At 44.5% G+C, this 26,828-nt stretch overlaps 1 protein-coding gene across 1 annotated transcript in view; it reads right to left on the reverse strand.

The window, feature by feature from the left end:
• The window catches only part of VPS18 (VPS18 core subunit of CORVET and HOPS complexes), an 86,182-nt gene extending 59,975 nt beyond the window's left edge, over positions 1 to 26,207 (reverse strand). The window contains exons 1-3 of the mRNA XM_089654325.1: positions 25,959 to 26,207; positions 21,925 to 22,066; positions 21,179 to 21,270 (exon numbers count right to left, since the gene is read on the reverse strand). Of these exons, the coding sequence (XP_089510451.1) occupies positions 21,179 to 21,270; positions 21,925 to 22,066; positions 25,959 to 26,046 (322 nt within the window). The 5' untranslated portion in view covers positions 26,047 to 26,207. The remainder of the gene's footprint in view (positions 1 to 21,178; positions 21,271 to 21,924; positions 22,067 to 25,958) is intronic.
• Positions 26,208 to 26,828: the final 621 nt, after the last annotated feature.

The raw sequence follows: 26,828 nt of genomic DNA on the forward strand, positions 1-26,828 counted from the left end.
AAGAGTGAGTGATGTATGGCATAAACTTCTATGCTGGACATAAAATGCCCCCACCCCCCAAAATGACCTCTTTTTGGAAAGCAGACACCCCAAACTATTTGCTGAGAGGCATGTTAAGTCAATAGAAGAATTTCTTTTACCACAAGTTTTTGGAAAATGACAAAAAAAAAATGTTTTTTTTTTTAAAAACACAAAAAATTGTCACTTAAATGATTTATTGCTCACACATGCCATGGGTATATGTGGAATTACACATGTGAAAGACTTTTTGGTAGTCGAGCCAAGTACAGGACCCCAAATAGCACCTTCAGGCTTTTAAAGGGCTTTATTTCCTCATTACACTTCCTGACTACCTTTCACAGTTTCAAAGGCCCTGAAATGCCAGGATAGCTCCAAACCCCTCCAAAATGACCCCTTTTTGGAAAGTAGACAACCAAAGGAATTTGATAAGAAGTATGGTGAGTATTTTGCAGATCTCGTTTGTTGCAACAAATTTATAGAAAATTAAGAAAGAAAACAAAAACATTTTTTCCTTTCTTTTTTTATATTTCAAAACCTTGTGAGAAAAAACAAGATCTGCAAAATACTCACCATGCCTCTTTTTAAATTTCTTGGGATGTCTACTTTCCAACAAAAGGGTCATTTGGGGGGGGGCTTGGTCCGAAGCTGTGATAGGTAGTGAGGAAGTGAAATAAGGAAGTTACGCACCTTCAGGCTTTTAAAGTGGTCATTGGATTTTTAGTTCCTGTATGTGACTAGACTTCCAAAAAGTCTCACATGTGGTATCCCCATACTCGGTAGAAGTAGCAGAATATATTTTGGGGTGTAATTCCACATATACCCATGGCTTGTGTGAGCAATATAGCATTTAAAACTGCCAACTTTGTGTAAACAAATAACTAAATATGTTTTTGTCATTTTCTAAAAACTTGTGGATAAAAAAATAAAAATAAGAAATCAATCTTCCATGGATTCAATGACCCTGATTTACTAATGTGCCTAGACACATTTCCGTGGGATAGTCTACTTTTCGAGAGTCTGTCTACTTTTAGACGGCAAAGACATTTACTAAAGAAAGAGTCTAACAAGTAGACTTGAAAGCAAATTTACTAACTAGGCACAATCCAGGAATCAGTCTAAGAAAGCAGACGTGCTAGAAGCACGTCTAACAAAATGAAAAATCACTGCAGAAACATGTTCACATTGAAATTTGCTTTCCCAAATATCTTGACTTCACTTTGAAAAAATGTTTTGAAATGCAAGATATTGTTTAATGGGTAAAAACGCAGTTATTTACCTGTTAACTGTATTTCCAGGAACCTTCTAGGACAGCTCACTTGAGAGTTAGGACTCCCAGGAAACACCCGCTCCACCTTTTTTCTTATAAGTAGCCTCTCTCCCAGGTGGACCCTCAGTATAGGAATATGACCAAAGGCCTAGGAGAAAGCATAAAAAAAAAATGGCAGTAGAGACAATCTATCACTAGTTCATGACATGACGGAACACCAGTATATAAGTACACAATAATCGGGAGGGAGTTACGCTGTCCTAGAAGATTCCGGGAAATACAGTTAACAGGTAAATAACTGCGTTTTCCCGAGTGATCTTCTAGGACAGCTCACTTGAGAGGACTGAATAGGAATATGTTCATTAGGGCGGGCCTTTTGCTTGTAGGATCTTCCTGCCGAATGCCTGGTCCTTGCTGCCAATAAGGTCTAGTTGGTAGTGCCTAGCGAAGGTGGTGAAGCTGGACCTTGTTGCAGCTTTGCAGATCTGTCCGGGGGGAGGCCCCAGCCTTTTCCGCCCAGGAGGCTGTGGTGGCCCTGGTCGAATGCGCCAGGTGGAGGTGACAGAGACGCAGTTTTGTATCCCTCCGAGATGGCCTCTCTTATCCATTTTGCAATGGTGCTTTTGGAGGCATTGTATCCCTTCTTTGGGCCTTGGAACAGGATGAAAAGACGGGGTGAACGTCTCAATGTTTTCGTGCGTTCAATGTATGCAATTAGACATCTCACATCGATTTTGTTTTTCCCCCTCTTCCGCGCTGCTTGGGTTGCCATCAAGGGATGGTATTATTATTTCTTGTGACCTGTGGAAATGCGACGCGACCTTCGGAAGAAATGCCGGATCCGTGCGAAGGATGATTCTGTCCAGCAGGATTGTACAGTATGGTTCTATTACTGAGAGAGCTTGCAATTCGCTGACTCTGCAGGCGGAGACTAGTGCTATGAGGAGGGTGGTCTTAAGGGTTAGATGCTTGAGAGAACATTCCTCCAAGGGTTAGAAAGGTTCTTGTTGAAAACTCTTCAGAACTGTGCCCAGGTCCCATATGGGGTATTTCGGTGTGGACGGAACTCGGCGTCTAGAGATAGTAATCAGGTTCCTGAGGGCTAATGGGTCTTCTGCCAATCTTAGCTCCAGAAAGTTTGATAGAGTGGCTACCTGCACTTTGAGAGTATTGGCAGCTAGTTTCTTCTCCGCCCCGGCTTGGAGGAATTCAAGTACTGTATTTAGGATGGGGGCCCCCGGTGACTCATTCCTCTCCCTCCAGGAGGAAAATTTCTTCCAGATTTAATCGTATATGGCGTTTGTCGATTTTTTCCGTCCATCCAAGATGGTGGAGACCACTCTTTCTGACAGCCCTTTTCCAGCTCGCCTTTTCCACTCAGAAGCCACGCTGTCAGGGATAGTTTTTCCGGGTGTGGGTGTAGCACTTCCCCCTGGGCGAGTAAGTCGCGCGAGGGTGGTATCATCCATGGGTCCGTTAAGCTCAGTTCCCTCAGCCAGGAGAACCATGATCTCTTGGGCCAGAATGGTGCAATCAGGATGACTCTGGTTTGAGATGACTGAATCTTCTGTATTGCCCTTGGTAACAATCTGAATGGAGGGAAAGCATAGAGGAGGTCTCCTTCCCATTGTTGGGCTAGCACGTCTGTTCCTGCACTCCCTTTGCAGGGGGTCCCTTTGCAGGCAGAAGTACCTCTCTAGTTTTGTGTTTTCCTTGTTGGCGAAGAGATCCATGGAGGGAGTGCCCCATCTGGTGCAGATTTGGTTGAATGCTGTACGGCTGAGGCACCACTCTGAGTAACTTCTTTCCGGCTCAACTGGTCCACCAACTAATTCAGATCTCCTTTTAGATGCACCGCCGTGATGGATTTTAGGTTTCTCTCCCCCCAGCTCAAAAGGGTTTCTGCCAGATCCATCAGTCTCGGGGACCTCGTGCCCCCCTGCCTGTTTAAGTATGAGACTGCCGTAGTATTGTCGGACAAGATCTGAACTTCTTTCCCCTCTATTTCTTCCTGAAAAGATAGAAGAGCTTTGAAGATTGCCAATAATTCTTTGTAGTTTGACGATCTCCCCGAGATCTCCACGTCCCACCTGCCCTGGGCCAGACGGTCCTCCATATGAGCACCCCACCCCCACATACTTGCATCTGTCGTGATTCTTACTGGGCTGACTTGCTTCCACTTCTTTCCTGCTTCCAAAGTGTAGATGTTCCCCCACCATCTTAGTGATTCTCTCACCTTGTGCGTGAGGCGGATTCTGGACTCTAGGGCTGCTTGGCTGCCATCCCAGTGGGAGAAGACGTGGTTCTGCAATACAATGGAGTGTAACTGTGCCCATTGCACCCCCGGTATGGCGGCTGTCATGCGCCCGACCAGCTTCATTGCGGTCTTGACTGTGCAGGTCGCCATCCCCCGGAAGGTCTTCGTATCTTGCTGCAGTCTGAGAGCTTTTTCTGCTGTCAGGTATAAGCAGGTATTTGTGGAATCCAGAATGTACCCCAAATATGTGATCCTCCTGGAAGGGACTAACTGTGATTTCTCCCTGTTTATCAACCATTCCAGTTTCCCTAGGAAGGATATTGTCTGTTCCATGTGCGATCTTAGGCCTCTTTCCGTATCTGCGAATAAGAGCAGGTCGTCCAAATGTTCACCCCTTGTAACCTCAGAGCTTGTAGAGGTTCTGCTAGGATTTTTGTGAAAATTCTTGGGGCTGACGACAGACCAAAGGGGAGTGCATTGAATTGAAATAAGATCGTTCTTCGTACACCTTTCAGTGCAAACCTCAGAAACTTCGACTCCTCCCTTATCGGGACATGAAGATATGCGTCCTTCAGATCTATTGAAGCCATAAATACGCCTGGTGGCAGGAGTTCTTTCGCTGTGTGTATGGTTTCCATGCGGAACTTTTTGGGCTTTACAAATTTGTTTACCTTCTTCAGGTTGAGTATCATCCTGTAACTTCCGGACGTCTTCTTTCTTAGAAAGAAATGGAAGTAGAAACCACTCCCCCTCTCTTCCTCCTCCAGCTGACAAATCACGTTCTGCCGGAGCATCCCCTCCAGGAGGACCACCAATGGTCTGCCTTTTCCCTGTCCATTGGCAAGGAGGGGGGGGGGTCGCGAAAAATCTTCGAGGGGGGGGGGGGGGTGTCTTGAAAATTCGATTTTGTAACCAGGGAGAGCTACAGCAGGTGTGACGCTACGCCACCGGTGCCACGAGGGGCCCCGGTGGCCATCTTACATATTCATTTGGTCAGTATTCATCTGTCAGTACCTTTTTTTGTCGTATATGTGCCTGCATATGGAATAAACATCATAAGGATACTGCACTATGTGCCCTCTCTGTCTTTTTGAGTTACTATGGGAACCAGATACGTTCACAGAGCAGCCACATCTATCAAAAGGCTACTTCTAAGCGTGACAGCACCAGGCAGTGAGAGTTACTTGACCAGATCTGACCAGACCAGTTGGATGACACCGGATGTCCAGTGGTTTTCTATTATCTATGCGCATGAAGATTGCGTATCTGGTGAGTGCGCAATCTTTACATATATCTGGTCACCCCCTTTACGGTTCTATATGTTGGACATCTGAGGATCATCTGAGATCTCACCAGCACTCCTGTTTTGGAGTTATTTATGGATTTTACACTTCCTTCACTTCTATAGCCACCATTCAGTGGCCTTTTTACTTGCACATTGTCACTATATTTGCTATTTTAATATCTTTCACGAATACTGTGGATTCTTTTATAGAGCTGCACCCCCTCTTATCCTATTCTGTAACCATTGTGGATTGCATCTAGGATGAAAGTGTTCTGGGTAATCTTCAGCCATTGTGCATGGAAGTATCCCAGTCTTCCTCCCACTTGGTTTCTCCAGTCACTTGGGCTGGGTCTTGGATCTATTCTGGTTGGGGTTGAAGAGGAAGCCTCCCTTCCCCCTTGACTCGTTCCTGCCCCTCCTAGGGCCCCAGCTTGTTCTCTGCCCCTGAAATCTAGCCTCTCTTGTAGCATGCTGCCTGTCGGGGCGAAAAAACTTCCGTCCCGCTTGCTTGCTGGGGACTGCCTTTCCTTTTGTCGGCCGATCTTTCCAGGACCGAGGTTAGTTCTGGCCCAAAGAGGAGTTTTCCCTCGAAGGGTAGGCCGCAGAGTTTGGAATTGGAGGCGAGATCCCCCTGCCAAGACTTTAACCAAATAGCTGTTCTGGCTGAATTTATGAGCGCCGTCGATCTTGCGGTGTAACCGATAGTCTTCGCTGACGCGTCTACGATAAAAGCCACAGATTTTTCCAATACTGGTAGCGATTTCAGGATCTCCTCCGTCGATGTACCTTGTTCCAGGTGAGAGTGAAGCTGTCCCAGCCATACAGCCAAGGTTCTGGAAACGCAAGTTGTTGCTACTGCTGGCTTGAAGTTCACTGGAGATACTTCCCACGCTCTCTTAAGGAATGTGTCTGCTTTGCGGTCCACTGGGTCTTTAAGGGAACCGCCGTCCTCAAAAGGATAGGTCCATCGCTTTTAAAATCCTAGATAGGGGGGCATCCGGCTTCGGGCAGGATTCCTATAATGAAGCATCCTCTTCCTTGAACGGAAATCGCCTTTTAAGGTTTTTTAGGAAAGAAAGCCTTCTTTTCCGGCTCTTCCCACTCCGTCTTAATAGTAGACCATAGGGTAGAGTGCACTGGGAACGTGCGGCCGCTCTTTTTTTGTAGCCCTGCGTACAGCTGGTCGTGGAGGGAGAGATCTGGTTGTTCCTCTTCCAGGTCCAGAGTATCATAGATCACCTTCAGAAGGCCTTTCATATCTTCTGCCTAAAAAAGGAACCTTTGTGACTTTTGAGCGTGCTCTTCAACTTCGCCTTCCTCCGAGTCCGAAATGCTGGATGGTTCATCTTCTCGACTTGTGGCGGCAGCCTGGTCCTGCTTCCTCCTTTTCCCCGGTGGGAAAACGCCTGAAGTGCCTGGTTGGGGCTTGTCCTGGGCTGGTTCCTGCCTCTGTTCCCTAAAGCTCTGAAAGGTATTGGACGTCTCTTGCGTCATGTTCTGCAGAAAATCTTTAAAAGGGATCCCGACTCATTTTTAATTAGCTTATGCATTCTTGGCACAATTTCTTCCGCCAAGCGCTAGCTAGCTTCTTTCTGCAGGTAGCGCATTTTTTCTTTGACTCACAAGAAATCTCTTTTCCCCCTCTGTCCTCCTCTTGTGGGCCCATCTAGGGATAGGGAGACATGGAGTATCTGTGAGCTAAGGGGCCCCCGGGGGCTGCTTACGTGCACCCACTAACACTCAGAAAGCCGCGATAGGAGAGGAGGGACCCCCATCCACCCCTCCCGACCGCTGGGACCCCCCGACGACAAAGAGGGTTAGCAGCGGGGGGGGGGGTGCCCCAGGGGGGAGAGGGAGAGAGAGAGATGAGTGGCAGCCAAAAAGGCTCCTACCTTGCTGCAGGACTCCCCCAGCTCCAACAGATCCATCTCCATCGTCGCCACGGCGGTTTTTGACAGGTTTTGACGGGCTCCGCCCTCTCCCTGTGGTCCCCTCGCGCCGACGTTCCTCTCTCGGCCACTGGTGGATGCAGTGGCCGTGGTGTGGGCAAATTTTGCGGTCCGCCGCACACAACCAAGATGGCGGCGGTCCGCTTCCTGTTCCTCCTGCACCGGAAGCGACGTCACACCCCGGCGCCCAGAAATGACACAACTGCGTGTCCTAGCTCCGGGCAGCCGCACCTCCTGGCTCCTTCTCGTTCTGGGCTGGCGCGATGCAGGGGAAAGGGTAGGCCTGTACTTACCCCACCCACTGGTGAAAGTACTGCCAAATAGGTTGGTGGAGCGGGCTCTACCCCCCTGGAGAGCACCGCTTGGACACCCCAGAAGGGTGCCTGGTGAATGGCCTGGCTGAGGCCACCCCACAAGGTCCCTGCCTTGCTAACAATAGGAGGAAGTGGGTCCCAGCCTGGTGGCCTCTGTACCTCGCCAGACGGCCATGAGAAAAATAAAAAAGTGGGTGTAGCTTGTCCTGGCCAGAGGAAACACCAATACTGAGGGTCAACCTGGGAGAGAGGCTACTTATAATAAAAAAGGCGGAGCGGGTGTTTCCTGGGAGGAGCCCTATCTCCCAAGTGAGCTGTCCTAGAAGATGACGCAGGAAAAATAGTTTTTAAGGAAATTCATGACAGTCAAGAGCTAGACGCTTTTCCAACGTCTATGCAGGGATAGAAATGAGCATGTGCAGGACACAATTTAGCCATCTGCTGTGGGCGCTTTCTTTTTAGACGCTGTTTAATAATAAATCTCTGTGTGAAGTCCTCTGCAAGTCGGCACTGGATGGCGTCTACTGTGTTTGACAAACAGCACTATTTGTAGCTAGGCATATCTTTATGTATTCTAATTTGATTTCCTTAGTTCTATTGATGCTGTTTTTGTTTCTTATCCTTTAAAATTATTTCTGTAATGGTTTTACATATTTCGAAGGTCTAGATAATATATATTTTGACAGCCGAATCTAAAAATAAAAAGGTCAGCAAATAAAAAAAAAACAAAAAAAAAAAACAAACAAAACAAAAACTGGCATGGGGTCCCTTCTCCCATCCATACCAAGCCCTTCGGGTCTGGTATGGATCTTAAGGGATATACCCACGCCAAAATAGGAAAAAAAAAAAAAAAATGGAGTGGGGTCCCCCCCCAAATCCATACCAGACCCTTATCGAAGCATGCAGCCGGCAAGTCAGGAAGGGGGGGGGGGGTTGAAAAACGAGCACCCCCCCTCCTGAACCATACCAGGCCACAAACCCTCAACATGGGGGGGGTGCTTTGGGGCAGAGGGGGGCAAGAGACTCTTCCCCACAACCCTGGCTGGAGGTTGTGGGGGGCTGTGGGCGGGGGGCTTATCAGAATCTGGAAGCAAACAAGGGAGCCCCCAGATCCCGGTCCCCCCCCCCCCACGTGAATGATTATGGGGTACATGGTACCGCTACTCATTCACAAAAAAAAAATGTAGTGTAGTCAAAGACCGTGTCCTGTCTTTGTTAAGTCCTTTAATAAAAGAAAAATCTAAAAGAATGTCCCCCGAAGTAGATCCAACGTCAATCATGCTGTAAGCCACCGACATCATCTGAGTGGCCCCGCACCTTACATATTTAAGAACTGTCAAACCACCGGAGCGGTCACACCGCAGGAGCCAGCGTCGGGAACGGGACCTTATTATTATTTTTTTTTTTATTTCCGTCGCCGGCGGCTTACATCGTGATTGACGTTGGATCTACTTCGGGGGACATTCTTTTAGATCAAAGACCATGTCCTGTCTTTTTTTTTTTTACACTACACTTTGTTTTTTTGTGACTGAGTAGCGGTACCATGTACCCCATACTCATTCACGTGGGGAGCGGGATCTGGGGGGCCCGCCCACCCGCAGACCCCACAACCACTGGCCAGGGTTGTGGGGAAGAGGCCCTTGTCCCCATCAACAAGGTGCTTTGGGAGGGGAGGAGCCCCCCCTGCCCCAAAGCAACCCCCCATGTTGAGGGCATGTGACATGGTATGGTTCAGGAGGGGGGGGGGGGGGGGACGAGCGCTCCCCCCCCCCCCCTTTCCAGACCTGCCGGGCTGCATGCTCGGATAAGGGTCTGGTATGGATTTGGGGGGGACCCCACGCCATTTTTTTTTATTTTGGGGTGGGGATTCCTCTCAAGATCTATACCAGACCCGATGGGTTTGGTATGGATGGGAGGGGGGACCACATGCCTTTTTATTTATTATGGTGCTGTTTTTTAAATGCAATTCTGGCTTTTTTTTCCCTCACTATAGCTCAGAAATTCAGTTGTCACTTTCTCCCAGCTAAAAGAGAAAGTTTTCTTTGAGTTTATTTTCCTAATGGAAACAAGGTTTACTTTTAGTTTATTAAAACATACAAAGTTTCCTGTAACTCCGGGAAAGTGACATCTAAGCTTGTGAACTATAATGAAGAAAAAAAAAAGTCTGGCAATTGCATTTAAAAATCAGCACTGACATACACTTCGTATTGTGAAAAAAAAAAATTTGTAAACCAAGGCATTATTTTCAAATGATTTTCATTCGTAAACCGAAAATGACGTTAACCGAGGCGTTGGTAAACCGAGGTACGCCTGTTTTAGTATTGCAATCCTTTGTATTGGGATACATAGAACCAACATACATCTGAATTGGCAACATAGCACAACAGGTGTGTCACATTTGAGATATCTGGCTAGTTACACTGACCTTGCCCAGGGATTTAGGGTGGATTGACACCACAGAAATACAGGGTGGATTAGTCTCACAGCTCCGTGGATGAGTGGTTAGTACTGCTGCCTCACAGCGGTAGGGTCGTCGGTTTGAATCCCAACCACGGCAATGAAGCTGCATGTTCTCCCTGGGCGGCTGCCCTAAAATAGATGTGCTGGCAGCATCTTTGCTTTCTGTCTAAATGATTCCTAGAATGTGAATTAGAATGAGGCCTTGTCTGTTCAAACACCTTCAAAGCTGCACCTTATGTGAATCTCAAATGATGGGGTGAGATAAGGGCCTGGACTAATGATTGATTTGATAATGCTGGTTTGCACTCCGCCCCCTATTGAGAAGGGTTTGTCAAGCCGAGAGAGTGAGAGAAAAGAATTTAAATAAATAAAATGGCATGGAGCCCCCCCCCCCCCCAACTCATAACAGACCCTTATCCGAGCATGCAGATACCGCATGCCTTCCAAGCAGACAATTCAACAAAGGAAATAAATCTTTGATCACAATAGATGTGATTTAAAATTGAGATTTTTCTTGGCAATTTCACCATGTTTTATGTAGATTTACCAACAAGTTATTGTGTTTTCAGTTGTGTTTTGCATTGCGATTTCTAATGTAGTCTATATGTGAAATCGCTACAAAATGCAGAAAAAGTTAGACAAGAACTACTTTTGAAATTGTGATGCAGCAAATCATACGTTAAGACATTCACATTCATTAGATCCGATATCAGGTACGATTTCAATTCCCAAATCGCACCTGAAATCGTGCACCCTGAATGCGACTTGGCATGCAATTTGCATGCCCTGCGACTTGCAAATCACATGCCAAATTGCACCCGATGTGACCGGGGGCTAACACCACAGTCACATCTAATCCGATTTGGAAATCGGGCAACTTACAGTGAAGTCGCACGATTTCAAAATCAGATTGGATGTGAACGGAGCCTATAGTGGACAATAGGGTGCGGCTTGGCCTACAATTTTCAAGTCACCTATAATGCAAATTGCATGCCAAAATGCACCCAATGTGACTGGGGGCCATCAAAGTGGATTTTGAAGTGGTGCGACTTACACTAAGGGCACATCATGTGACTTGCAGTGAAGTCGCATGATTTCAAAGTTGGGGGATATGCTGATTTAAAGTGCAATTTTCAAGAAATCTGATACAGATCTCTCTGCAAATCACATGAAAAGTAGTGTATTCATTACTTTAGAAATCGTTGCGGCTCCGACCAAGTTTGAACCACACCAATATGAACGCTCTTATTAGCGGTCACATTGAGTGCGACTTGCCATGTGATTTGCAAATCGTATGCCAAGTCGCACTCTATTGTCTGCTATTAGAGTGGTCACATGGGTGCGTTTCCGACACTAATTTCTAAAGTAGTACATGTACTACTTTTGTGGCGATTTGCATAGATATCTGTGTCAGATGTCTTGCAAATTGCAAGGATAACGGCAACTTCACTGTAAGTCGCACGATTTCTAAATCGGCTTTGATGTGTACGGGGTGTAAGATCTTTTTATGTTTGATTTCCGGAGTGTTTTTCCAATTTATGGGAAATCCTGCATACTAACAAATGTGAATTGACGTTTTCAGTATTGCATGTGAGATGTGGTCATGTGACTGCCTTAACTCATGTGATAATCAAGAGTGAATTGTGCCCATAATGCCAATAAATGTTGCCATGGGGTTCCCCTTCACAACCCTGTTCAATTTTCTGTTGTATGCTGCACAGGTACACTTCACTGTGGATTTCTTTCTTTCTGACTCTGATTTGTGGGGCCTGTATACAGTGAGGAACAGAAGTATTTGAACACCCTGTGATTTTGTAAGTTTTCCCACTTAGAAATCATGGAGGGGTCTGAAATTGACATTGTAGGTGGATTCCCACTCTGAGAGACAGAATTTTAAAAAAAAATTCAGGAAATCACATTGTATGATTTTTAAAGAATTTATTTGTCTTGCACTACTGAACATAAGTATTTGAACACCTAAGAAACAGCAAGAATTCTGGCTCTCAAACACCTGTTACTGTACCTTTAAAAAGTCCACCTCTACTCCACTCATTAATCTAACTTAGTAGCTCCTGCCTGAGCTCTTTAAAGACACATGTCCACCCCACAGTCAGTCCAGATGCCAACTACAACCATGGGCAAGACCAAAGAGCTGTTAAAAAGGACACCAGAGACCAAATTGTGGACCTCCACAAGGCTGGAAAGGCTACGGGGCAATTGCCAAGCAGATTGGTGAAAATAGATCAACTGTAGGAGCAATAGTTAGAAAATGGAAGAGGCTAAAGATGACTGTCAGTCTCCCTCGGACTGGGGCTCCATGCAAGATCTCACCTCGTGGGGTATCACTGATAAGAAAGGTGAGGAATCAGCCCAGAACTACAAGGGAGGAGCTGGTCAATGACATGGAGAGCTGGGACCACAGTTTCAAAGGTCACTGTCGGTAGAACACTACGCCGTCATGGTTTCAAATCATGCATAGCACGGAAGGTTCCCCTGCTCAAGTCATCACATGTCCAGGCCCGTATGAAGTTTGCCAATGACCATCTGGATGATCCAGATGAGGCATGGGAGAAAGTCATGTGGTCAGATGAGACCAAAGTAGAACATTTTGGTCTAAACTTCACTCGTCGTGGTTGGAGGAAAAAGGATGAGTTGCATCCCAAGAACACCATCCCTACTGTGAAGCATGGGGGTGGTAACATCATGCTTTGGGGGTGATTTTCTGCAAGGGGGACAGGACGACTGCACTGTATTAAGGAGAGGATGAATGGAGCCATTTATTGTGAGATTTTGAGCGACAACCTCCTTCCCTCAGTCAGAGCATTGAAGATGGGTCGTGGCTGGGTCTTCCAACTTGACAACGACCCGAAGCACACAGCCAGGATAACCAAGGAGTGGCTCCCTAAGAAGCATATCAAGGTTCTGGAGTGGCCTAGCCAGTCTCCAGACCTAAATCCAATAGAACATCTTTGGAGGGAGCTGAAACTCCATGTTGCTCAGCGACAGCCCCGAAACCTGACAGATCTAGAGGAGATCTGTGTGGAGGAGTGAGCCAAAATCCCTGTTGCAGTGTGTGCAAACCTGGTCAAGAACTACAGGAAACGTTTGACCTCTGTAATTGCAAACAAAGGCTTCTGTACCCAATATTAACACTGATATTCTCAGGTGTTCAAATACTTATGTTCAGCAGTGCAAGACAAATAAATTCTTTAAAAATCATACAATGTGATTTCCTGAATTTTTTTTTAAATTCTGTCTCTCAGAGTGGGAATGCACCTACAATGTGAATTTCAGACCCCTCCATGATTTCTAAGTGGGAGAACCTGCAAAATCGCAGGGTGTTCAAATACTTCTGTTCCTCACTGTACCAAGGGTTAACGCAGGTGAGAAGGATGATTGGAGCTGGATAATCCGGTGCAAACCCTTTCTCTGACCAAATGAATGACAGTGGTGGGTGTGGCTTTCATTGGGGGTGAAGCCTTGTTTGGTGTGCTCCAATTGCAACCTATGTTATTTAACCACCTCCCGACTGCCATAAAAGGCAATGACGGACGCAAGGCACTTCTCTCATTCTGGGAGGACGTCATACGACGTCCTCCCATTCTAGCCGCACATGTGCAGCTCCAGGAGTGCGCAGCGCGGCGATCGGTGGTGCGCTGTGTCCATCGGACACAGTGGATCACCGATCAATGGAAAGAGCCGAAGATGTCAGCTCGGTCATGTGATCAGCTGTGTCCAATCACAGCTGATCGCATGTAAATAGGGAAATGCCGGTTATCGGCATTTCTCTCCTCACAAGCTGTCACGCTGACAGCTCGAGAGGAGAGCAGAGCTGGTACTCGGCATCCCTCAGAGGAACATGTGCACTGATCATCAGGGCACTGATCAGTGTAGCCCCAGCACTGCCACCTGCCAGTGCCCATCAGCGTCAAATCAATGCCACATATCAGTGCCTACCAGTGCACATTAATGCCACATATCAGTGCCCATCTGAGCTGCCTTTCAGTGTCACCTATCAGTGCCAGTCAGTGCCGCCTAACAGTGCCACCTATCAGTGCCATATAGGAGTGCTGCCTTTCAGTGCCACCTACCAGTGCCTCCTCATCAGTGCCCATCAGTGCCACCTATCACTGTCCATCAGTGCAGCCTATCAGTGCCCATTACTGCAGCCTCATTAGCGCACATCAGTGAAGGAGAAAAATCACTTATTCACAAAATTTTTTAAACAAAAACTAAGAAAAACTGTTTTTTTTTCAAAATTTTCAGTGGTTTTTGGTTTAAGAAAAAATAAAAAACCCAGAGGAAATTAAATACTACCAAAAGAAAGTTCTATGGGTCTCAAAAAAATGATAAAAATTTCATATGGGTACAGTGTTGCATGACCGCGCAATCATTCAAAGTGTGACAGCGCTGAAAGCTGAAAATTGGCAAGGGCAGGAAGGGGGTTTAAGTGCCCTGTAGGCGAGTGGTTAAAGACCTGCAGCAGTGGGTGATTTTCCTTTTACTAGGCCAGGTTATTTTCAGCAAGTCTGTGCTTGTGGTGGTTTGGGGTGGAAGAGATATTGTGCTGAATTGCCCCAGACCCCACTCAGGCTTTGTTTTGATGTGGGCTGTAAATGTTTTGCATTTTTTTCCTTCTAAAGTGTGTTTGTGTATTATTGTACAATGATTGTGTGTTTATTATCTTTGCATTGTAATCCTAACACATGTCAATTGCTCTGCTCTTCCAAATCTGCACTTGGCTATAGTTTGCTTATTTAAACTGAAATGCATTTTTAGGACAAACCTGATGACAAATGTATGTGTGGGGTATTTGGGGAGGCGTTTGGTATTTTGGCATGGTCTTATGTATTTTTATATTGATATTTTGATCTGCAGCCTGTTTTGTGGATAGATAATCGTACTAAGTGGTGGTGTGTGTTCATTTTATGGCCCTGAAAATGTTGCTTGATTCATATTAACCGTTTGTTTCCTGCTGTAACCTGTGAAAGCACAGTTCATTAGAAATATAATCTTTAGATTGTAAGCTCTTATGAGCAGGACCGTTCTATTTTAGCAACATCAATCCTGCTTTTCTTTTTTTTTTCCCACCAAGAAGTTGACTGTACCTATTTGTTGCTGCTGTCCAAATAGAGTGTAGAGTGTGAATCAGTGGTTTGTTTTTGTGGCTGTCGCCGTTTGCAGGCAACCTATGTTACACTATGGAAGTGCTGCAGGTCCTAATTTGACGAGCATACGGGTGCAGGTGTACAGCCCTGTACATGTACACGTGAATGTACAGTGAGCATTCAGGGCCACTTCCCCACGCCTGCACACCTGTCAGATTAAAACCTGCGTTCATACAGCTGCTGTGTCCCCATAGTGTAACATGTGGCTCCAGCCACATGAACAACCCACTCGTTTATGCTGGCATTTTTTACTTTTTTTTTTTTTCCTCAGTTCATTAATTTCAATGGGATGCCTAACATGTGGGAACATGCAAAAAGACTGCAGGCATATTATTGTAAAAGTGTGTTGCACCTAACCGCACAGTAGTGTGGTGCCATGCGTTTTGGTGGCTGTGAATGCGTCTGTGTTTACTAGACGTGTGGAGGTGCAATTAAGTTTTCATCATGGTACCTGCGCAAATCTGCAAAGGGTATTGCATTTCTTTGCTGTGCAGGAAAATGCGCGCTCTTGCATGCGTTTCTGCACCACAAATGGTGTGAACAAGTCCCTAAGGGCCAGTTCACACTATAGAAAGTCTAGATGTGTTCCAGATGCGTTTTTGCATGCACTTTTTTAATGCATTTTTAGCATGTTCCAGTGCATTTTGGATGTGTTTTTGTTGTGTTCCAGTGCATTTTTTTATGCATTCCAGTTAATTTTTTTCCCCTCTTTCTTAAATTTAATAAGGGACATGTGCGTTTTAGTGCGTTCCAGGGTGTTTTTCCGTGTTCCAGTACAGTTCTCTGCATAAACAATGCAGCCTGTTTGACTTTTTTGGCAGCACCTGCAACGAACTGGAACGGCAAGCGCTGATGTGAACTATGACATTGACAACCATATAACCTTCTTTCTGTGCGTTTTGGATGCAGAAAAAGCAACTGAAACACATGTAGTGTGAACTGGCCCTAAAGGTTATTATACGTAAGGGAACAGGACTGAGCAGGAATTGTGAATTCAATCAGACTAGTGGTGAGATACAATCAGGAATCTTATAGTAATGTGAGATCTGAGCTGTAGGTGATAGGAAATGAGACACATTAACTTGATCAGTTAAAAACGCTTCCCAAATGCCTGTCAAACGCTATAGAATCGTTTGGCAAGAGTTAGAAATAAAGTCAAGTGTGAACGAGCCCTTACTCTTGCCAAACGACCCTATAGCGTTTGACAGGCGTTTGGGAAGCATTTTTTAACGCTCCTCAAATGCTCCCCAAACGCCCTATGCGCGGTTTTGAGGCATTTGATAGGCATTTGCCAAGCATTAAAACTGCACCAGAACGCCTATAATGAAGTTAAATGGTATTAACTCCTCGCAAATGCTTCGCAACCGTGTCGCAGCCGCACCGCAAACACCTGCTAGGAGTGGCAGCATAGACTTGAATGGGAGGCTTCAACTCCTCCTGACTCGACAAGAGGGCGAGTTTTGCCATGATGCAACGCTAACACTTCAGTGTGAACAGCACTGTGTGCTGCCATGTGCAGAAACGCTTCCCAAAAGCCTGTCTGACGTCTGCTGACAAAGCTAGTGTGAATTTAGCCTAAGAGAAGAGAAACAAAGTTGCAATGAAATATAAACAGAAAGAAAATTGAAAAGTTTCAAACTTGTCAGAAGAATAGGACACAGGTAAGATTCACTCCCTTTCCACTTTCTAGTCAGTAGCCAAAATCTTCATTGATTGATCAAAATTCCTGGCACTGACAGAACCCTAGAAATAGATCTCCATATTTTGGGCTTTTACAAATGTCAAGGAGCTTACAATCTAAGGCCAGAAACTCAGACACATACTAAGCCCAATTAACCTAACAGCATATCTTTGGAGTATAGGCCAAAACACATCCATGCAGAGAAAGCATGCAAACTCCAGACATGTGCAGCCATGACTGGGATTAGAACCCATGACCCAAGTGCTGTAAGTTCTGAGTTCTAACCACTAAGCCACTATAGGAGACATAGTTTGAGCTGTAATGTAGAATAGTTACAGGATTAAAGAGGATGAAGATATATAATTATATTGGAAAATTAGAACTAGATATTCAAATTATTTGAGATATAAGTGTGAAAATGTTTGACATTTGAAAACAGAATGTATGACATTCATTAGGAAATGCATTAGTTGGCCGATACTTTTGGAGAAACCTCAAAAAAAAAAATTATAATATAGGTGTGCTTTTTATTTTAAATTCTAAGTATTCTCATATGCAAACAGATAAATGGCAACAGGACAAAGCCTGTGGTTGTACGCCACCTAGCAAACATATCCAGCATTGCATCTAGAAATGTGCCCAACGTCATTAAGTATTTACTAATAGGAAAGAGTCTAAAAAGTAGACTCTTCTTAATCAGCTTGCTGGGCGCCTTTCTGAAGACTGACAGGTCTTGATTGATTGAATTGAGTCTGCCTGAATGTTTAGCGTCTGCTGGTAGACTCAATTCTTAGTAAATCAGGGCCAATATGTCTCTCAGCAGATAGCTTAGGGTGTCTACTTTCCGAAAATGGGTAATTTTTTTGGTGTTTGTACTGTCCTGGTATTTTGGCAACTCAAGAAATGTGATAGGCAGTCAGAAAGTAAAAGCTGAGCAAATTCCATTATCTATGCCATAGTTTGTAGACGCTATAACGTTCACACAAAGCAATCAATATACACTTATTGGGGGTTTTTTTCTACCAAAAACATGTAGCAGAATACATTTTGGCCTAAATTTATGATAAAATTTTAGTTTTTTAGATATTTTTTATGACAGAAATGAGAAAATACTTTTTTCAAAATTTTCGGTCTTTTTTTGTTTATAGTGCATAAAATAAAAAGCGCACAGGTTATTTTACAGGATTTATATAGCGCGAACAGTTTGCTCAGTGCTTTACAATATAAAAAGTGACAATATACCAGCAATGCAGTTCAATGCAAGAGGGTTAGGAGGGCCCTGCTCCTTGGCGCTTACAATCTAGTGGTACAAAAAGGTAATAACTGTGGGGGATGGACTGGTAGGAGGAATAGAAGATTCCATTATTAGCTGAGGGCAGGATAGGCTTCCCTGAAGAGATAGGTTTTCATAGATAAAAGCAGAGTAGGTGATAGTCTGATAAATTGGGGTAGAGAGTTCCAGAGGATGGTGGAAGCTCTGGAGAAGTCCTGAAGATGAGCATTGGAAGAGGAGACAAGGGAGCTAGAGAGCAGGAGGTCGTGCGAGGGGCGGAGAGTACGGTTTGGGTGATATTTGGAGACAAGATTGGTGATGTAATTTGGGGCAGAGTTATAAATGGCTTTATATGTTATTGTTATTGTTTTGAATTTTGTTGGGCATAGGAAGCCAGTGGAGGGATTGGCAGAGAGGGATGGCAGATAAGGAACGGTTAGTAAGGTGGATGAATCTGGCAGCAGCATTCATGATAGACTGAAGAGGGGATAGCCTGCGATGAGGTAGGCCAATGAGGAGGGAGTTACAATAGTCAAGGCGAGAGATAACAAGGGAGTTAATAAGTTGCTTAGTAGTTTCAGAGGTTAAGAACAGGCGTATATAGGAGATGTTGCGGAGGTGAGTCTACAAGATTTGGACAGCGATTTTTGGGGCACCATGGCATGAGGGGAGGGACTGATGGTTGTGTTATTGATCTTGATGGAAAAGTCAGGGGAGGGGGCAAGGGCTGGAGGGAATACTAGGAACTCAGTTTTTGAAAGATTGAGTTTGAGGAAGTGGAGTGACATCCATGCCGATATGTCACTTATTAGGTTAGTAATGCAAAAGGAGACTGAAGGGGTGAGGTGAGAAGTATAAAGATAGATTTGTGTGTCATCAGCATAGAGATGGTAATTAAAGCCATGGGAGTTTATCAAGTGACCAAGAGAGGAGGTGTAGATGGAGAAGAGAAGGGGTCCAAGGACAGAACTTTGAGGGATCCCTACGGAAAGAGGGAGTAGAGAGGAGGAGACAGAATTATAGGTAACGCTGAAGGAGCGCTGCAATAGGTAGGAGGAGAACCAGGAGAGAGCAGAGTCTCGGAGGCCAAGAGAGTGGAGTTTTTTGAGGAGGACGGGATGGTCAGCAGTATCAAAAGCCGCAGAGAGGTCAAGTAGTAAGAGTATGGAGTAGTGGCCATTGGTTTTAGCAGTAAATCATTAGTGAGTTTTAGTAGGGCAGTTTCAGTGGAGTGTAGTGAGCGAAAGCCAGACTGTAGATAGTCGGGAAGGTTGTTGTCAGGTGATTGTAGACTAAGCGTTCAAAGAGTTTCGAGGTAAACGGGAGCAGCAAGATGGGTCTTAAGTTGTTCAGTTTGGTGGGGTCCAGGGAGGGCTTTTTAAGTATGGGAGTGATGTGTGCATGTTTTAGAGGGGTGGGGAAGGAGAGATTGAATATGCGAGTGAGGGAGCATAGAATAGAAGAAGAGGGTGACTGTAATAGTTGTGAGGGGACAGGATCCAGGGAGCAGGTAGTGAGACAGGCTTCTGAGAAAACTTTAGTGACCTCTTCAGTAGTAGCAAGGTTAAAAGAAGAAAGTGTTGAGGGAGGTTTAGTATAAGGAATGCTAAGTGGGATGGATGTCAATGGAGATGCCCCTACGAATTGCATCAATCTTGTTTCTGAAATGATTTGCAATCTCATAAGTGAGTGAGTTACAGGGTGGAGGTGGAGAAAGTAGAGAGTTAAAAAGTAAAAAGAGAGGACAAGGACTGGATAACACGCTATTGATGAGAGTGACAAAGTAGGCTTGTTTGGCAGCATGGAGGGAGAAATTGTAGGTCAATAAAGCAGATTTATATAGGGTGAAAGCTTGTTGAGATTTGGTTTTACACCACAATCGCTCCAGAGCGCGACTATGTCACTTAAGATTTCTGGTGTCATCGGTCTGCCACGGTTGTAATGGCCAGGGCCTGATACTTCGGGTAGTTAGAGGTGCAAGTGAGTCTAATGTGGATAAAAGTGAACTATTGTAGACAGTAGTGGTCAGATCCAACGAGTGAAGATAAAAGAAAACCAATAAAAGACACATTTAATTGGTAAGCTGCAATATATTAAATATATAACTGTTTTGCGTTTAAAACAGCTTTAGGTGACAAGAATGATGGTTTGTCTACCCATGACTGACAACTCTAACAAAGTCCTGTGTTACTCAAGACTGTAGAGTGTTGCCATATTAATATTTATATGATCATCAACAATGCAAAAACTGAAAAAGTCAACTTTATATACAGGAAAGGGCATTTAAGACTACATGCACATGAACACATTTTCCGATGCAATGTAAAGACACTACATATTTATTATGCCCGGGATGTCCTAAGCCGCTTACAGCCGCCCATAGTCATGAATGGGTGAAGGTCAGCATACAGAGCCATGTGCTGTTATTTGAGCAAAGTGCACAGACGTAATGCACATAATCTGCTTTTGATGCATTACGTCTGTGTGCATAAACTACTTTACACAAATCGTGGCATAGAGCTGCACACATCCCAGGTACCAGAATCAGTGTATTTACACTGCACAAGAAAATGTGCCCATGTACATTATAAAAAAAACAAACTAGTAAATATTATAAAATAACAAAAACACTGAAGCATCTTAATGTTTATAACTGTATTAGGAGAATGGTGAGCAGCTGCTCACGGCTGTACACATGCTACAGACACAATGATGTTCCTCACGGAAAAAATTAGATAGCATGTCGCTTTCAGTGGGTGTTGCCACCGCCAAATGCAGCTAATGCAATTCTATGGGGCCATGCCACAACCACAAATTCAAGAGATTTTGCTGTGGTTATGCAGCATTTAAAGTGTTAAATCGGTGGTCAGGAGGCAACATAAGCTCTGCACAAACTGTTTGCGCTATATGAATCTTGTCTAATAATAATGCCTCCTCGCCACCTGTCAAACTCCTTTGAAAAGCGATCCAAGCGTGGAATGCTTTTCAAAGCAGTTGAAGCCCTTGCCGCATGTCTGAACAAGGTCTAAAGAACCCTAATCTGGAAAGACACAAATGGGTGACTCTGGAGCCTCTTCCCTTTTTCTCCTTCCCTCCTCTCATACCACATTTGACTCCCCTTTGTTCACCTGTGTTTCCTGCCTTTACCTAATCTATTTCTTTTCTACACTTCGTTACATATTTGCCATTGTGAACCGCATACTCATGTCTGGAAAGCAGAGCTTTGATGGATGGGGTTAGTAATTAACTCTCCCCCCCCCCCGTACAGTGTTGATGATCAAGAATCCTGCTTGTGGATCTATTCCTCCACATTCATTATGAGCCCACTATGAATGTAGACAAAACATGTGGTTTTGTATTTAATCATATTAATTCTTTTTATTGCATGTTAATCATTGTTGAATATGAACCTATATGATTCAATGTAAACGTTATCCTTTGTAAACCTTGTTCGTGCACTTCAATAAAAATTATTAAAAATAAAATTTAAAAAAAAAAAGCACCTGTGGGATCCAAAAACATCTTGTAGACTTTGAAGTCATCTTTACGTCCCAGGTCTGCTTGGTTTGGCTGGTCTGCCTTTACTAAATCTATCCTAAATGAGAAAACAACATGTTAGGGCATACCTCTGCTTTCAGTAACAAATCAATTCATATGTAGTCTTGTGAAAGCCATATCCCAGTATTAAAGTTACATTCATTTTGTTCTATGCAGTCATTTCTTGCTAAATAACAAAGACAAACTAAAGGTAAAAAAATAAAGACAATTGCAAAAGAGACATGCAGTGTTTATTCTGCAATAAAATAAATGTGTCAGCCTGCTGGCATTCCTCTGCCACACAGGACAATCAAGATGGCTAAAGACCGGCACCCAGAAGAAGATGCCAGTGAGTGGATAATGGATGTCAGACCTCTGGGGCAGAGTTGAGTATTCCTACCTTTAGTTTCCCTTTAAATGCTGTCTGGAGTCAATAGACAATGTAACCCTAAAGTTGTGGCTATGGAACTACTACCACAAAGATTGTCATTAGCTGAAACTTTCACTGCTGGAACTGTACCTGACTGGAGCTCTTCAAAAGAGCAAAGATCTTGGCCCCCCACCTGCCAGAAAGACAAGTATAAAGCCTCTTAGCAGAATACTTGTGGGTTTGCTTGTTTAGGATAGTGTCTGGATTGTTTAACGCAAACATGAACATGAGACAGATGAGACAACAACAGACCACTAACACCACTCAACCCTCTCACCATACCTGAGAAGGGCATCCTTTCCCAGGCTCATGCAAAGTTGATTACTGCACACCACCAAGCTGTTGATATTCTCTGGAGGGGTGAAATCGATCCTTTGTTTGTTGAATATTGGAGTTTCCTTTTCTAGGCATGCATTAACATAGCCTGAAAGCAACCAAACAGTTAACAGTTTATTAAAAAAAGAGAACCTGACAAACTAACTTTTGGCAATTTCTATTGGAAACACTACATCTTACAATACAAACTTTAAGCATAGAAAAAGTTAATGTGGAACACAAGCAATGTAAATAATAATAATAATAATAATAATAATAATAATGTGCCTCTGCTGCCCCCCAGCACTTTACAGCAGAATTAAACTCCAAAAACTAAAAACTGCATGCACAGCTCAGGGTACCACTCTGTGCTGTGATGAAGTGACTATCTGCATGTGCGGGAGTGATTTCAACATGGCCTGGCCATTCAAGCAGCTGAACACAAAAAACCCTGGAAGGAAGGCCGAGAAAAGATGGAAGTGCCTAGGACCAGGTGGAGTGTTGGAGGGCATCATTTCATAGGTAAGTCTGTCATAATATGCTTATATGCTGTGCATACTAACAAATTATGGCATAAACATCCTGGGGGCTCATTTAAAATAAATTATACAGTGGAGTCTAATTCCACTTTACAGCCCCCTCCATAACACACACACTTGTCCCTCCCTACCACTACCTACTACTTAATCGATGTAATGGGGAAAAAAAAAAAATCTAAATATCCTTTTTACTTTTGGCGGCTTTAAGGTCCTGATCATTCACTCTTCTGTTTCCTTCTGGCAGGTCCTTTTGGGTGTCCACATCTCTGCTTGTGTGATGTGGACATTTCTCATTGGCTGTTTGAAAATGGGTAATTTCAGAAGCCAGAAGAGGAGTGATGTCATTGTGAAGAGACAGCAGGGGACACAGACAGTGACGATCAGCTTACTCATCCAGACTGGCATTACCCGCAGCAGGAAACAGTACCAATGGAGGGACCTGGATGGTGTACTTGGGTGAGAATATCTTCCTTCACCAGGAAAGACAATAATACATGATGTGTTGAGAAAATTTCCAATTTTGCCTGGAGCTGGGCTCCAGGATTAAAAAACAAAACAAAATCTTAATACAAGATTCATGTGTGCTACATAAACTGTTGGTGCTACATACATTTTGTATAATTATAACAATAATAATAATGTGTAGTTAATTGAACCTTGGTGTGCTTGGAGCATTTTTTCCAGATCTGTGCAGTAATCCAGGATGAGTCCCAATAACACTATGGCGTTTTGAATTCCAGGTAGAATTGCTGTGAATCTGCCCGCAATTTCAAAATGCTGTGCTAAAATAAATCACACAACGGCGTGTTTAGGTGCCATACATTACCTAAAAACGCGGTGCGGTCAGGTGCGATAGTTGCTCTATTAATTGCTCTGCAATTGCGGCAAACCACATTGTGTGAAGTGAAGAGTTCAGGAGCTTCTTTTGGACGATATGGTTTGCTGTGATTTATAGCACAACAATAGTGGCAAAAACACACTTCATTTTTAGGTGCCATTAAAATTAATGCCCCCTGTTCACGCTGTTGTGCAATTTCTTATTTTGTTTGTGTTTTGAAATTGTGCACAGAATCATGGCAATTCTGCCCATGATCAAACGCCATGGTGTGAACAGGGCCTGAAACGTTCCCTGTTTTGCTAGAGCCTCCTGTAATCATGACCAGTCACTGCTGTTCTTTCCTTGTGCAGCGTAACTGGTCTAGTCTATGCCCATCATAGGTTTCTGCAAGAAGCCTGTAGTGGGTGGAGCCTGCCTGGCCCCTCCCACAGCTCTGCTTCCTGCACAGGCTATGTAGAGCACAGTGATATCACCAGGGCTGTGGAGTCGGAGGAAATTTTGGGTACCTGGAGTCGGAGTCGGCAAACAATGCTCCGACTCCGATTAAATTTAGATTGGAATTTAAAAAAAAGTTTAAATGTCCCAATTCACAAAAAGTTATAATTAATGACTTCTCTACTTCTCTCTATCGTTAGAGATGTGGCCAGATTAGTTACTGCAATGCCACCCACCCAAGTCAGTGTCGAAAGATTATTTTCAGCCCTAAAAATAATAAAGTCTGACTTAAGAGCCTCTATGAAAGAGGATCTGGCAGAGGCAATTCTCTTCCTTAGAACTCTTCATTGAATTGATTTGCATTTGCTAAGCCTAGAACTACATTTCAAGATTAATATAAACCATTTCTAGGTTTTACAGATTTTGTTTTTGGTTCATATAGATAGATATAGATATCTTTGTTTTTGTTCTAAAACAACCAAATAATGTGGTTTGTATTTTTGGACTGGTAAAGTTCCTGTTGTTTATGCCTGCTGCTACTATCCAGCCACTTGATTAATTAATAAAAAATAATTAATAAAACTTTGTTGTTTTCATTGTGTTTGTCTTTTTCTTAAACTGTTCAATACAGTAGACTGTTGGCTTCCCAGCCAGTAGTCCTGTGGTAATGACATGTATGTTGCCTTTCTTTCCTTCAAGGAATGTATAAAATACATTCGCCTATTAATACAGAGGAGTCGGAGGTACACAAAACTGAGGAGTCGGAGTCAGAACATTTATCTACCGACTCCACAGCCCTGGATATCACTATTACAAGGTAATATCTGGGTTTGCAAATACCTGTGGTGAACACAGAGGATTTACAGCCTTTGTGGCTAGTGAGAAATATGAAATTTATAACAGTCAAAACAATTAATTTGATATGGATCACACAATTGTTGTGTTCTGCTACCAAGAATGACATTGCAGGATGATAGAAATACCTAGACTACTGTCACTTGGCAGTCAGTTGTTACTGAAAATACGGCAGCTAAAAACAGATCAGTGACCATCAGACAACGGCTGAACACCCCAGAACCCACAATGTCTGCCTCCATCAAGTGGTATTAAAGGTTCAGATTTAAAAAAAAAAAAACACAACACAAACATGTCCTACTTACCTGCTCTGTGTAATGGTTTTGCACAGAGTAGCCCTGATCCTCTTCTTCTTAGGTCCCCCACTGGCGGTCCTGGCTCCCCTCCACCTTGACCAGTGCCCTGAAAGGCAAGCTGCTTGCTATGAGGGCCCTGGTGCATGCTCCCTCTCGAGCCTAGCTCTATACGTCCATAAGACCACAGAGTCATGGCATGGCTCCACTCTCTCCTCATTGGCTGCGATTGACAGCAGTGGGAGTCAATGGATCCCACTGTTGTCTATCACAGCCAATGAGGAAAACAAGTCCGGGGTCAGCCAAGGCTCCTCTGCACATTGCTGGATCGCGAGGGGAATATTGGGAGGGGCTATGGGGGGAGCTGCACACAGAAGGTTTTTTTTTACCTTTGTGCATAGAATGCATGAAGGTGAAAAACGTCTGCCTTTACAACCATCATCAGGGTTGTTCAGCCTCTCCTGCATGAAGGTCAGATTTTGACAAGCAGCGGTGTCTGTGCAGCCGCTGTGTCCACCTCTATAGGCTGTCTGCGCACAGTTCAGGGTGGATACAGAGGCCAAAACAAGCAAACTGTACACAGGATGGATACAAGCGCCTGTTTGAACAAATCCTTCAAGAACTCCGTTGCACCTGACAAACTGCACCTTGAGCAACTGCATGTCAGCGATCAGGCGGGTGGGGGTGGGCCAGTTCCTCTACATGGGCCCCAAGGTAGCGGCCAGTTCCTCTACATGGGCCCCAAGGTAGTGGGCAGCTCCCTGACCATTAGGGGGACTATTACAGGAAGTGTCATCAACATGGGACAGGCAGGAATTCTTCAGAAAGGAGGAGATACAGTAGAGATGGTGGAGATTAGCCGCGAATGAGGCTCTGCATCGGCCCTCCATGGATCAGGCAGCGTAAAGCTGTAGAAGTGCTCCCAGGTGTATGACAGGGTAGGTCTCTGCTGTCAAACCACAAGTCGCAACGTGCAATAGACACACATCCTCCCATCCACACCGACATAAGCCCAATCTTCTGTGTGCTGCGAGGCCTTACCGGACAGCGGGATCCCAGGCACCCGAGTCTGGCTCGGTAGGTTGGCCCGAGACAAGGAGTCCTCGTATTCCTCGAGAATGGAGGCCATCGCCAGTACGGAGAGCCACCTAGGCTAAGCGATTGGCAGCCAAACAACTTCCGGTCTTCTACTAGATCATGTGATAGAGCAAGGGAAGCTGTACGTCCAGTCATCATCCAGTTACATGTAATGAGTGTCCGCCCACCATCATGTGATACTCCCTCCGTGATGTGATATGCAAGAAGTGTAAGCCCACCGTCATGTGATACGTAAGAGGTGTACGCCCACCGTCATGTGATACGTAAGAGGTGTACGCCCACCGTCGTGTGATATGTATGAGGTGTACGCCCATCGTCGTGTGATTATATAGGAGGTATCCACCCACCATCTTATGCTATATGGAGGGTGTATTTCCTGTAGTTGTGGTCTCTGGACTGGTTTGGATTGTATCTGTAGGATGTGCAGATGGGGAGAAGAAATCAATGGCACTTGCACTGCAGATCGAGGTGATACAGTGGGCTTGGTTTACTGAAGGCGAATAGACTGTGTACTTTGCAAGGGAATTTGCTACGGAGCTTAGTAAATGAGGTGCAGCTTCACTTTGCAGAGAATGCACAAATCACCTGCAAGGAAAAAAAAAACAGCATTTTGCCTGCACATGACTGGATGACGGAAGGCAGCACAGCTTCACTGATCTGTGGAGCAAATGCCCTTGCAGAGTCTATTTACCTTTAGTAAATCAGCCCCGATGCCTAACCAAGGACCACACACTAAAGCTGGTCATACACCTGTAGATGGTCGGACGATATAACAAAAGTCATACAAAAAATTCTTTGAACATTTGATGAATT

Source organism: Staurois parvus, unplaced genomic scaffold (genome assembly GCF_062004578.1).
Source record: "Staurois parvus isolate SC_StPar_1 unplaced genomic scaffold, SC_StPar_1.0 ptg000751l, whole genome shotgun sequence".
NCBI lineage: Eukaryota > Metazoa > Chordata > Amphibia > Anura > Ranidae > Staurois > Staurois parvus.